This window comes from Ceratina calcarata, unplaced genomic scaffold, assembly GCF_001652005.2.
Source record: "Ceratina calcarata isolate Rehan_Ccalc_2016 unplaced genomic scaffold, ASM165200v1 scaffold213, whole genome shotgun sequence".
Taxonomy (NCBI): Eukaryota; Metazoa; Arthropoda; class Insecta; order Hymenoptera; family Apidae; genus Ceratina; species Ceratina calcarata.
Genome location: NW_017143004.1, coordinates 232,144 through 245,504, shown reverse-complemented (window position 1 = coordinate 245,504; position 13,361 = coordinate 232,144). Strand labels below are relative to the sequence as shown.

Below are 13,361 nucleotides of genomic sequence, written 5' to 3'. Positions count from 1 at the left end.
GTAAGCGAAACTTTCGGGGGAGCTTTATTACTTCAATGGATTGAGGACACGTTCCACGCAATCCCTTCCTCTTTTACTATTACAATTATCCGCCGCAAATCATCGAATCATTAAATTCTGTATAAATGTATAATAATAAAATATTTTAATGGTGAATTAATTGTACAAAAACTTTGGGTGTACGTTTCGTCCAGAACCTGCCAGGTGGACTCATCAGTAAGGCTATCCCCAGCAGGTCCTTGCCTTAGACGTAGGAGAAGGTGGGGGAAACACAGTAGTAGGAGAGGACCAAGGAGGCACTGGCACAACACTTCACGATCATCGATGATCCTTAACGACGGCCCTGTGCCGCGTCGATTCAGATTTCCAGACTTATCCGTCTGTATCTCTCCACCTGCCTCACACTGCTCGAGGAGGGGACTCTAAACTCTGAATTCCAGACATTCCCGTCTGTTTCATCACGAACGTACCTCATACTCTCGAGGACAAACCGGTATTGATTCATATAGACCCTTGTGTCTTTCGTCATCTTTATGACATCTCTGTATATGCCTACGTAGGCGACCATTTTTGTCTTTACGACTCTCACGAAGACTTCAAACTGCGTCTTCTTTCTTGCCTTCCCTTATGAAGGACTTCCGAAGTTGCTCTGGCTCTCCCATACTCTCTTCCAATCTCCTCACTACATACGATCCCCCCGTGTCTTCCCCTTTGTTTCAGACGGAAACGGTGATGGTCAGGTTTTATTTTTTGCTTCTGAAGTTTGCCGCCCCTGTCGCCGCCTTTTGGCTAGGCCATAGTGTTGGAAGGTGGCCTCTGTTATAAGAGCTGTTGCTGCTGCTGCCGTGTTGACTGCTGGTTTCAATCTGCTGTGCTGTCTTAGGATGGCCATTCAGTTGTCATTCGGAAACCTTGGAGCGCTCTCGGTCTTCGAATTCCATGAGAGTACCACACGTCGAGGAGATTTTACCAGACTATTTTGGCCACACCCGATTTGATCGGGGTAGACTTGGTGGTGTTTCGTCTCGGCAGTCGGAAGATTGGATTCCTCGGGGCGTATATGTCCTCCGTTTCGTGGCCATACTGAGGTAGCTGCGGATTGATGAATCTTGGGCGGCGACAAGAGGCGTCTTTTTTTCCTTTCTTCCTTTGTCCATGATTCTCGTGCTGAAAGAGGATGGAATGAAAGAGAAGAAAGGGTGTTGGTAAGGAAACATGGTCAGGTAAAGTAAGATGGTGGTAAACGCGTTTCGTCCAGAACCTGTTAGAGGACTCATCAGTAAGGCTCTACTAACAGGCCCGTGCCTTAGACGCGGGACGATTGCTATAATTTCAGAAGTGCTATTTAAAGGAACAGAAGGGCCTATACGACCACTTGCGCGAATGTTTGCAGACATTCGCAGGCTCCGAACCCTCTAGCGGCAAACGCAAATATATCGACGCATTTGGGTGCCAATATGAATTCTTTACATATGTTCAGTCAGTTTTATTTATTAATTTTGAAATGACTGTGTTAATTATCAATTTATGTAATACTGCCATTTTTAATATTCTATTCACTTATTAATAGTATGTCACAGAGAGTCAGTATTTCATGTTTATTTAAATATGAAAATATAAAATTGACATTAGTATAGTTTTAAATAATAGAGCAATGAAGTATTCATTCTTTGGAATTGATAAGAAAATACCCATAGCTACATATTTTATGGCCTCATTCTGTTATCTAATCTCACTTCCAACTAAAAATGGTAACAAGAAAGGTAGAAAAATTAATAAGTAAGTATTTCTTTTATTTCATACCAACCGAAATAACACCTTTATAAAAAATATTACAAAGGTTTTCAATAATTATTCGCTAACGCGTACAAAATAATTTTTTTTCAAAGAATTAGTACATTCGTTGACAAGTCGTAAAACACCTTCAACAACTTTTTCGTAGAACTTAATTAAAATTTTGAGAACGTTATTCTCAATTTTTACAACAGATTGATACAATTATGTTTATAACAGATTTAAATTATTTAATTATTGTCTCAGGATCTCTTCTGATTTTTCTGGCAATTTCACGTTTGTCGCCCAATCGCAAACATTGAATTTGGAATTGAAGAGTAGCCCTTTTGCACATGTCATCAAGAAAGGTCTACCTTCGTCGCAAATGTAGAACGTTGCGAGATCATCTGGATTCGGAAGTATAATTGGATATCTTCCGTTGTGGGCCGGACATGGTTCCGGTGGAGTGGCGAAAACTAATGCCACCAAAATCGTAGCGAATGCCACTGCGTACATTACTATAAAACGTACAAACGATTTTCGATGATTAAAAACGTGAAAAATGCGAGAATGCATTAATTATAAGTTCAAGTATTCGAAAAATAGAAAACTGATAGTCGATTTAAATAAAATAATGTGAACACAAAAATAGTAACTTCGCTCATAATGAATGTTTGATAATTAAATAAAACATAGTGAATATTTGATTGTGTCATTAACAATAAATAAAATATATATGTAATTCCGAAAATATACTACAATGAAGAAAAATATTTAAATATAGGTAGCTGGGTAATAATTCATTTAAGAAATAACATTGAAATTGTATTTTAATATAAACACGTACCTTTCATTTTAATTAGTCACAAGCTATCGTAATTGCTGTTCCTCAACGTCACGTTACACTGGTCACAGTGATCGGTAAGAAATCAATTGATCGTTATATATCACTTTTCTTAGCAGGCATGTGTTGCAATCGCTTATAAGTTTTATTACATCAAGATAAAATTGTAGGCGATGAACTACATATTTCACGTATGTACGCCAAGATATTTCAGAGGATTACTAAATTCCACATATCTAATCCCAGATGAGCATTCTGTTTGTTCTTGGTCACCTCGGCATCTTATCAATGTAAACCAACTCCATTTCCTCTTTCTAATTTCCGATTGATATTAAATTTCTACGGATTATTCTAACATTACATAAAATTTGACACGTGTTCAATTATTTTATTATTTCTTCTTCAAAAAATTTTTCTTTCATATTCTTGAAAAAGAAATAATGGATTTGAACTTGCGTATCAAGAAATTACGTAGTGTAAAACCGCAGATAATTTCCAATCACCCTAACGTAATACGTAATTCATCTATTTTATGCATATAAATTTTATTAAATATTTTGGCTTCAATTGAGAGAATGTAAAACTCCAAAAAGCTTTGGAAAATCTCTGGCAATGAATATTTGTGGGACGACGTATATTTTAAGCAGAGAAAAACTTCTCTGTGTTTTAAGTTAGGGACACAGTTTTGGTACTGTGCCTAGCAGCTTACACGAAACGAAATTTTCAATTCCATTTTTCGTAGGTCGTCAAAAATAATCTCTATTTGAAAAGGTAAAAGACAGCATTGGTAAATGAAAGGCAATACGACAATCAATAGTACTATTAAAAAAAGGGACGCGTATGTAGAAAGAGTAATCGACTACGTAGTACGTGGACCTTTTATTCCGTACTAGTAGTAGAGAACTAATCAATCAATACTCTCCTGTTCCTGCTGTCTTTGTTTTTTTTACGTTGATCCGAACAAAAAGATTGGTAGATGTAGATACTAGATACAAAACCTAGTTCAATCAATAGATCAGTTATTCCATTTAACTGAAGCTTTATTCAGCATAGAAATATAATATAAACTTTTGAGACTATATATGTATATATATAATGCAAATAATATATTTAAATATACTAATATCTATATCCATGGGGAACCACCTGTTGACTCACTGGTAGAACTCCAACTGGATCATTCGTACAGGAAATAAAATTGGATTAGGACTGGCTTTTCATATAACATCAACGTGTTTAATAAAAAATTAATTTTCCTTCTTCCATTAATTTCAACAATTTAAATACTCGTTTTGTTACAAAACGTGAAATATTTCGAATATCCTTTTGCAAATAGAACTTCGATGATTAAAAAGTTATCAATCAATGATGAATGATTGTTGAAGCGTTGATTCTGAAGAAAATACTTGCGAAATACTCTTGTGAAATGTATACAAGTCCATAAATACCTGTACACATTTGAAACTTGAATAATTTCTTTAATAATGGATTTAAAGGACTGATTTCGCAAATGTTAGAATAATTAGTTTACTATATGATGTACATCAGATTTACAGAGAAACGAGTAAAAGGCACAATTGTAACTTTATTCGACTTTTTGATAAAAATTTAAAACATAGTTACAGTTACCAATTTATTTACAATAATTACTTTACATTAGCGTATTAAATGTATATTTTTAAAATATGCAATTAATGTAAAAGTGAAAAGTGACCATTGAATGTAGTAAAACCATTTCTCTAGAGGCAAGAGTCAATGTAGCCCTTAATTTTTTTGAAATTTTACATTCACCGCATGAGATCAAGCATCAAGTGCTGATAAAATACAGATATATTGATATGTACATATTTTACAAATTACTTATAGTAAGCTATTAAATAATATATTTTTATTTAAAAATAGTATAAAAAATACACGAAATAAAAATTCATTGCATCAGCACTCTAATATAAAATAAGGGAGAGCATAGAAGCATTATTTTAAAAGAATAGTAAATATCGATTCTATGAAATACATTAGACTTCTGGAACGGTATCATTCATGAGGGCCTCAAACCCAAAGCTAAATCTATGATTTGTTTTTCTAGACGTTCTCCTCGAATCTTTACTCCGGGTGCGAGTTGCAATTCTTTCATATAGCGGAACATATGATTCGCTTAAATCGGCAAATTCGTCAATGAATCCAGATTTCTCTCCAGAAGATTGATTTTCTTGGTACCGATCAGATTTCGCCTGAATACTAACATCTCGATTAATCGTTTCTACGTTCTCAATGGTTCCTCCACATATAGCTTTCTCATCTGCAAACGTTTGCACATCTTTCGTAACGTTATATTGAAAAACTTTTCTACTGCATATATCGTCGATTATTTCTGATACGTTTAAATCGTGATCGTCGTTGTCGGTGAGAAAATCATCTGGGGAAAGTTCATTAAACATTCTATCTAGCGTGTCATTGCATCTCGAATTGATATTTTCCAATTGTAATACTTTATTAATCTGAGGTCCGCGTTTCTTTTTATTATTTCCTTTTTGACCTTCTCGTGAGCCTGTTTTCTTAGATCTTTTCGGTGAAATAGTCAGACTTTCAAAAGACTCTTCTAACGACGCGGGAGGATTTTTCGATATGAATTCGTCGATCTTCCTATTATTTTCAACATCGTCTAAAATATTTTTTTCCTTTTTCTTCTGACGTCTTTTTTCTGCTTTGCGTTCACCATTATCTTCGGCATTTCGCGTTTTTTTCTTAGTCTTTCGTTTCTTAGCATTCTTCGCATTTTCAAATACTTCGACTAACTCTGGATAACATTTTTGTACAGCATCTTGCGGTTCGATGCTCGTTAACTCGATCAGATCATCTACGTCGTCATCGTCGTCGCTCTTTTCATTCGCCGCTACGCGTTCTCGTAATTCTTCTACTATGTAATGATTATTATTCCAAATAATTTCGTAACTCGCAACGCACCTGATGTTTCTAATTTTTTTTATCGTATCAGGTACAAACAAATCGGGCATTAAAACACGGTGGCTAATAGAAATATTCGGCAAGTGCACGACCTGCCAACGTGTAGCAAGAGGAAATATTTTTTCGAACGCGTACTGCGGTTCCCAAGACAAATGCTTCTCCATGAATTTCTAAAGAAATTCAAATTAAATTTAATCAAAATGTTCGAAGTGATGTATGAAACAAATGCATCTTAGGTCTGCTTACTATGAATTTACTAATTTGTGGTTGTTTCCACTGTATATCTACTTTGGTAGGCACTGGGTCTTTCCTAATAAGAAATTCATCTATTAATTCTTGGTTTGGGAAACCTTCAACAAAAAGTGTCTTCTTTCGCAAACCAATCTCATTTAATAATAATGCTCTTCTCTCTCTAAAAAAAATATGTCGTAGCAAATATTACATACACTCACGTACTTCGTAAAATAAAAATAACTCAAATGATTTACAATATACCTATAAGAGTCATTGCATTTCACAACTGTTCCACAATCTATGCAACCTGATTTCGTGTGCTTCTGCACCTTCCCACTATGACCACAAGATGTGCACAAATTTGGATTTGATAATTCTTTCTCTACAAGATCTAACGTCTTATCTGTTTTCCAACTTTTTAAACTAAAAACGAAAATCATATAATACGCAGAACAGAATAGAATTTATAACTTACCGTTCAAGAACATTCTTGTCTTCTACAAGTTTGAAGAACTTCATAGCAGCTTCCTTGCCAATACCATTTAATCCTTCATCGTAATCACAGCCGCACAACAGAGCTAACGCTATCATTTTGTTTCTTCCAAGACCTAACACTCTTTCTATCTTTTCTAAACTGTATTCGTCCACTGCACCACCCGAACCTCCACGATTTCCTTGAGCACTTGTACAAAAATTTCTATAAACCACCTTCGCTCCATATAAGAAACAATCACTGTCCTGGCTTATGCATCCATCAACAAGCTGTACAGATGTCATTACAGTGAAAAATATGGCAAGCTCGTAGTTTCTATGATTGATAGGGATAGAATATTACCCCATCTTCATTTAAATAAGCACACATTGCTTCCGCCTCTCCATGCCCTTGGACGCATGCTAGCCCCATGTAATCGAGCATTTCTTTACACTCTTTCAGAATCCTATTGAAATATGTTCTCCCTCTTCTATGCACAGTATTTCTTTCCTGATTTCCACTACGAATATTATTTCTTTTTGCAATTGTATTATGCTTCAAAGTAGGTGCTTTCCCTTCTAACACAAATACTGGTGATATTTCATGCATAAGGAGAAAGGCTGTACGAAAATACAGATTCCTATAATGATCATTAAATTAATTTATCTTAAGATACCGGGAAAAAGTAGAACATAGTATCAATTGGAATATACGAACCTAAGGTACATTTTTGGTTGCATGGAGGGATCAGTGATAGTTTGACTATCCACGATCCAACAACTTATATCGATGGCTATTGTCTTCCCTTGTAGCTCAAACAATGGCTTTCTATCGCACAAAGGCGATACAATATTCCAGAGATCTTTTACACCCATTTTAAAAATTGAAATTTGTAAACAACGCTGTAGCGAATGGTAACAAACGCCGAAACACGCCGAAAGCTACGCTCGGAACAGCTCGGAACTCGGAACTCGGAATAATTAGAATACCCACTGCGTGCGTGGATTCACCGGAATGAGTGTTGGGATTTGAAAATGCGTTTATGTCGAGGAGTTAAAAGCGAAATTAAAGCGAGAATGCAATAGGAAAGGTACGATCATTGTGCGAATCGTGCGAATGTAATATGAATTCTATGGTGTCAATACTGTCACGCTTGTCGTGTGCCTGTGCCGGTCATGCGCGGAATGCGAGTGGATCGTTTTTTTTCGGGGTGCTCTGCTGTACGATCATGCTAATTATGGTCTTCGAATTCTGATACATAATCGTCGATCAACGAAAATTGTGGAACTATGAGAGACTGGAATCTGGATTCTTTTTTTTATCTTTTAAAACGGTGTCACTCCGGACGTCACGTCCACTGCAAGCTATAACCTATGACGTAAATGTAAACATCGAAGGTGCACGCACGGAAGGTGGCCGTCGGCTTTAATAAAGAAACTGCACGTGAAAATAAAATAGTTAAAGACAACTCTTTGGAAATGAAAATAACAAAATCTACCGTCGTTCTGCTGCTCTTCGTGCTAATGTTGTCGATATTTGTGGCGAATGTCGCCGATTTGATCAACATCGATGATCATGTGTTCGACGATACCGTTCATGACACCGGGAAGGAGTCGTTAAAGCCGAAATTTTATAACATCGGTGCATCGTTTGATCACCTAATTTGGTTTTTACAGGTTCGTTTATGTAATATGTAATACAATTTTTATTTATTTTAGAGTTCAAGTGTATAACAGAATGATGGGTTATAGCACATGCTCATTAATTATGAAGTATTAAACAATATTGTATCAACGCTTTGTTTTATTCTTAGATAACGGACATACATATAAGTATATTTCAAGATCCATTTAGAATAATGGAATTAAAAGAATTTTGCAATATTACTGTGGATAGCATTAAACCTTCTGTTGTACTAGCCTCAGGTAAACTTCAGATTTCCCTTTCCAGTTACTAATATTGTTCGTTTATAAATTCGGGTTTATATGAGTAAAATAATTTTAGGTGACCTGACAGATGCAAAATCCAAAGATAAGATGGGATCAAAGCAGATATTAGAAGAATGGCAATACTACAAAAGTGTTTTAGATGACACTGAAGTTAGTAAAAAAACTTTATGGTTAGACGTGAGGGGCAATCATGGTAAGAATTACATTATAAAGCTATAAATTTAAGTGTTATGGGGATAAACTCCTATAGCAGTGCGATATAAGAATGGTAATGTCAAAAAATATAGGACTATACTTTTCGTCCTTATGTAAGAAGATTTTTAGATCGTTAGAGGCCTCGTTGAAAAAAGAAAAGTTAAAGACATGCTCTGCATTTGTCTTTGTTTATAATTCAAAATTAGATGGTTTTTAATGACGAAAACACGCCAGATTTAACCTCTTTCCAAAGAGGCACCTACCTGGCGACCCAAAAATCTCCTTAAGTAAGGACAGAAAGTATAGTTCCGTAAACCTATATTTTACACTATTTTTGCCTGGTTATCGAAAAAACGTCAAAATTTCGCGTATGACTGCATTAACTATTTTATCTACCCTAGGCCCTTAAAGTATAATAGACAAAATGTGATTATATTTATTCTACATTATATATTCGACATTGTAGTTACAAAATTTTCTTTATTTGTTTCAGATAATTTTAACGTATTAACTTCTGAATCAAAAAATAATTATTATTCAAACTATTCGATTCAAGGAAAGAAGAACCCCAGGTCTTATATGTATACTATAAATATTGGTTCAGAGTCGTACACGTTTATTGCGATAGACGCTTGCTTGAAACCTGGACCGAGAAGACCATTTAATTTCGTTGGCATGTTAGATGAGCATGAAGTTAAAACCATAAATACTTTAGTGAATAGATCACAAGAAAATAATGCAGACTTTATAATATGGTTTGGCCATTATCCCACGTCCTGTATACTGTCGCAAACTAATACAAGCATTAGAACTATTATAGGTAATTAATTAATAGAGGGTTTTACACAGACATCTGAAATCATATAGATGTACCAAGTAATGGAAACGAAAGATACAGTTGGTTCACTAACTAATTATGCAAAGATGACAATGAATGCAATTGTAACAAACAATATTGATAAATAATATTATTTTATGTTTAAGGATGCTTTGCTGTAATCTGTTTTTAGTATTTATCGCGAAGTGTATTTTCAGGGAGAAATAAGGAAAGCATGGTGTACCTTTGTGGACATTACCACATGCTTGGTGGAGCGGTACCTAATATGTACACGTTACAACATGCGGGTTTCCTTGAATTGGAATTAGCAGATTGGAAAGATAATAGAATGTAAAATCTGTAATTTCATATAAAATTGCATGCTACGAATCTAAGAATTTCGAATTGGTCAATTACGATCATGTTTTCTTTCAGGTATCGCGTAGCAGCAGTGGATCACGGCCAATTCTCGTTCATCGATGTCAAGCACAAGGAATGGCCGGTTGTATTAATTACTAATCCTAAACACGCTTTATACGCCATGCCCAGAAAAGAGAACATAATGTCTAGTATTAAATCCACTCACATACGGTAAGCATTATTTTCTAAAACGCTAAACTAATCGCTTGCTAAAGCTATCGTCTTGTGTTAGTAATAGTGTAACACTTTTTATTTATTTTATATCTTTTCTTTTTATAGGATATTAGCGTTTTCTATAGCGTTAATAAGGATTGTCGAAGTGCAGTTAGACAGTGAGGCTTGGCTTGAATGCGAGCACGTTAAAGGACCTCTTTACGTTTTAAGATGGGACACGATAAACTACACAGAAGGGATACATAATATTCGAGTTTAGTAAAATATGTTTTTCCTTTTATTATATATATAATACAAACATATACACATACATGTATATAGAAATGCGTGTGTGTGTATATATATTTATATGATGTGATATATCATCTTTACATGCATAAGAATTAATCAGAAATGTATGAATTACAGGTAAGAGTTTCAGACGTTGACGGAAGAGAAACTGTGGTGTCCCAACCATTCGCATTAGATGGTTCTCGTTTGTCATTTCGTATTTTGCCCAGATTTGTACTTATGTCTAACGTCAGTACTATCGTACGTAAAATAATATACTGCGAAGCTCCTATTACTTCGGATAAACTTGTGCTAATATCGTGTATCTTTTATGTAGTTTCAATTCTTATTCGGGACAGTACTAGCATTATTAGTGATCCCACTGTGTTTACTTCGTTTACTTCACATATTGTGCGAAAGTAAGTGAATCACGTAAGAAATATGTAACATGTGTTCGTTGAAGAGTAATGTATATTTTCGTTATCAGAGAAGCAAATGCATCGGCCGAGGTTCAGAATAAAATTCTTTCACTCCTGGCTTCGAAAATTATGGATATTGTCTACCGTCGACCGTTTGTTCTTTCCATTAGTACTTTACACACTGTATTTAATAGTTGGTAAGTAATAGATCACACGTCTACACATTTTCTTTGATTCGGGAATTTTTCGTTTCATGAAATGAACGTTTCAGGTCCATGGGCGATCGGTGAAGTGATTGAAAATCAAACGGGTGTGATCTTTGCCTGGGGAACGTTTATCGGGAATTCTTTCTTACCTGGTGCCTTCACTTATGCTTATGGATTTTTCCAATTATTTTCCTTCCACATACCGTTAATGCTTATTTTAGCTAACAGAGTCGACAAGCGGTAAGATATAATTCACGATTCCCTTGTCGTTTTATATACGGATTGTGTTCGAAAACGTAGGCATAACTCGTCAGTACACTAAAATAAGAAAAAAGTTTATACGAACTTTTAGTGTACCGAATTTATCCACATTTTCGGAAATACCCTGTATATGTATTTCGCTGACAATATTTGTTATATTTGTTAAATTGAATATTAATTTTACAGATTACATAATACCAAATCGAATGATAAACCATCGTCTAAGATCTGTTTTTTCCTGCAATACGTACCGATAACATTATTAGTTGCCATGCAGACGTGCATGGCTTACTTCTTTTGGCTGGCATATGGAACATTGGCTTTTATATTGTGTCCATTACGCACCTGGAGCATTTTCTTAGCACTCATGTTGTGGCATCAAGTAGATACAATGCCACACTCATGTCTTACGTACGTACATTAAAATTTAGCGAAACCTAATTATTCGTTTCAATAAATATAAGACAATAAACAATAGACTGAGGGTTTAAATTATTTTTGCTGATCTCTTCAAGGATAGGGAAAACATACTTTGGAAGAGTTTCTGTCTGTCTGTCTGTCTGTCTGTCTGTCTCTCTCTCTCTCTCTCTCTCTCTCTCATACTGATAGAAAGAAGAGAAGCTCTTGCGTTAATTTTCTTTCTCTTCGTTGTCTGGTTTCAAATCTCCCAAGTAAAAACAATTTTTCTTTCGTTATAGATCTGCTGCGAAAGTTTGGGCTCCCCTTGGTTAAATTATACGAGGTATAGTAATGTACTGAGAAAGCATACTAAATTACTATTATTTATTTCAGTGAAAGATAGTGCCTAGTTAAAGAATTCATACGTCTTTGCATATAATTTGCGATATACATGTACATATATTTATTTTTCTTAACGCATTTATTCTAACTTCATTGAGTAAGCTATTATAAATTCACCCATATCCGGTTAACATGGTCATCGTTTGGTTCGAAACGTTGATTACATGATGCGTACAACGGAATAATAATTTTTATAAATCGAAAATGCCTGCTTATGGCTACGTGCATATTACAAGTTGATGAGTTCCTTTAAAAGTGCCACATATGTTCATAATTTTGTGATTCAAAGGAATTATGGCGAAGACTGGTAATATTTACTTATCGCACGATTTAAAGCAAATAATATTAATCGATTTTAGCTTCCAGGCTAAACACGTTTTGAAACTCCTTAAAGCTTCAGTAATTTGTATTACTTTAGTTTTCTAATTCTAGGTAAAAACAATTTTTCATTGTGACTAGCGATGCTTCCACATTGTTTTTCACTTATCTAGAAACATTGTAAAGTAAACTGTGTGCGGCGCATTAATGTGAAATAGAATGATAGCTTTATTATTGTGTTTAGATCGCGTTACAGGTAGTACATTTTAACTAAGAATTAGATTCTTATGTATTTATACGCGAAGATGGGAAACGCAATAAGATAAAGTATATAAAACAACAGTTAACATATAATGTAATAAAGAATGTTTTCCTTAATTTCGAAAACAAATTTTTACTAAGAATAATCTCGTATATATTTTTAAAAGAAAATTAAATACTAGGTTTATACGTCTCTAAATTGAAACCATTCAGCTACGTTTCATCTCTGTGATAAAAAAATAAATTATGATATTTAAAAAGTAATAATCTAATGAAATTAAGAATTTTACTAGTTTTAATCTTGTCAGATATTCTATTAGGCTCTCGATTAGGCTCAATTTCTAAATGTTTGTAACGCCTTTACGTTCTGTTTGTAATGTTCTAATTACGTTTTATGAGAGTAGATGAGGAAACGACAAGACGGATTAAAAAGATTCTCAAAGTACGGAACAGTATTTCCTTAGACAATAGATGCTACTCTGCTGTCCTATATTTTTCTACTCATCGTTGTCAAACGTGATCTCACAACAGAACTGTAAATGTGATCTCAATTAGTCCGATGATTCCCAATCAATTATTAATGCACGTGTGTTAGCGATTACTCTTCCATACGTAATGTATTTTCTGAAAGTATAAATAATTGTTTTCTCGCTTCCTTTTTTTACACGTATTTCGAAACGGTTTTTAAAGTCGCTCCGATTTTTACGAAATTCTGATAATCACTGGGAATCATTAGCGTAACGAAATAATTTACTTTACAAGATGTAAGTATGTAATGTATTTTGTAAATGTAATTTGTAAACCATTATAAGGGAAACGAGAAATGATATTATTTTCAAATGTCTAACATTTAGTGTCAAACGTACTCCCGATTACACGATTGATAAAATTATTCTACACGTGTACGATTGCATCTAATAAAGAATATGCAAAACGATAATACATGTAAATGTTAATAAATGTTATATATAGCTTCAACGATT

General features: G+C 34.5%; 3 protein-coding genes across 5 annotated transcripts; 1 reads left to right on the top strand and 2 right to left on the bottom strand.

Annotated features, from left to right (window-relative positions):
• Positions 1-1,848: 1,848 nt before the first annotated feature.
• Positions 1,849-4,259, bottom strand: LOC108622294 (peritrophin-1). Its single transcript, XM_018020084.2, has 2 exons — positions 2,621-4,259; positions 1,849-2,291 (listed from the first exon to the last, which is right to left on the bottom strand). Exons 1-2 carry the CDS (start codon positions 2,625-2,627, stop codon positions 2,029-2,031), a joined length of 270 nt encoding a protein of 89 aa, XP_017875573.2. The 5' UTR covers positions 2,628-4,259; the 3' UTR covers positions 1,849-2,028.
• Positions 4,260-4,535: 276 nt separating this feature from the next.
• Gen (XPG-like endonuclease) lies at positions 4,536-7,182 on the bottom strand. Of its 3 annotated transcripts, none has more exons than XM_018020089.2 (6): positions 7,005-7,182; positions 6,651-6,927; positions 6,291-6,577; positions 6,077-6,238; positions 5,828-5,993; positions 4,536-5,751 (listed from the first exon to the last, which is right to left on the bottom strand). In XM_018020089.2, the coding sequence occupies exons 1-6, from the start codon at positions 7,160-7,162 to the stop codon at positions 4,633-4,635; spliced, it is 2,169 nt and encodes a 722-aa protein (XP_017875578.1). In that variant the 5' UTR covers positions 7,163-7,182; the 3' UTR covers positions 4,536-4,632. The 3 variants fall into 3 exon arrangements, with proteins under 3 accessions (XP_017875578.1, XP_026667183.1, XP_017875579.1); XM_026811382.1 differs by having other exon boundaries at positions 5,828-5,891; XM_018020090.2 differs by lacking the exon at positions 6,077-6,238 and having other exon boundaries at positions 5,828-5,891.
• A 119-nt stretch (positions 7,183-7,301) lies between these two features.
• LOC108622298 (transmembrane protein 62) lies at positions 7,302-13,356 on the top strand. Its single transcript, XM_018020091.2, has 13 exons — positions 7,302-7,963; positions 8,101-8,212; positions 8,292-8,429; positions 8,925-9,251; positions 9,467-9,599; positions 9,684-9,839; positions 9,948-10,095; positions 10,251-10,373; positions 10,450-10,531; positions 10,600-10,728; positions 10,803-10,977; positions 11,185-11,409; positions 11,697-13,356. Exons 1-13 carry the CDS (start codon positions 7,766-7,768, stop codon positions 11,728-11,730), a joined length of 1,980 nt encoding a protein of 659 aa, XP_017875580.1. The 5' UTR covers positions 7,302-7,765; the 3' UTR covers positions 11,731-13,356.
• Positions 13,357-13,361: the final 5 nt, after the last annotated feature.

What these genes read in the sequence shown, in the direction of transcription:
- Gen (XM_018020089.2), bottom strand. Translation starts at nt 7,162, where the DNA reads ATGGGTGTAAAAGATCTCTGGAATATTGTATCGCCTTTGTGCGATAGA. An exon ending in CAACCAAAAATGTACCTTAG is followed by an intron (nt 6,928 to 7,004) that starts GTTCGTATATTC and finishes TGATCATTATAG; the next exon opens with GAATCTGTATTTTCGTACAG. An exon ending in GACAAGAATGTTCTTGAACG is followed by an intron (nt 6,239 to 6,290) that starts GTAAGTTATAAA and finishes TTTCGTTTTTAG; the next exon opens with TTTAAAAAGTTGGAAAACAG.
- LOC108622298 (XM_018020091.2), top strand. Translation starts at nt 7,766, where the DNA reads ATGAAAATAACAAAATCTACCGTCGTTCTGCTGCTCTTCGTGCTAATG. An exon ending in ACCTAATTTGGTTTTTACAG is followed by an intron (nt 7,964 to 8,100) that starts GTTCGTTTATGT and finishes TTTTATTCTTAG; the next exon opens with ATAACGGACATACATATAAG. An exon ending in TTCTGTTGTACTAGCCTCAG is followed by an intron (nt 8,213 to 8,291) that starts GTAAACTTCAGA and finishes AAATAATTTTAG; the next exon opens with GTGACCTGACAGATGCAAAA.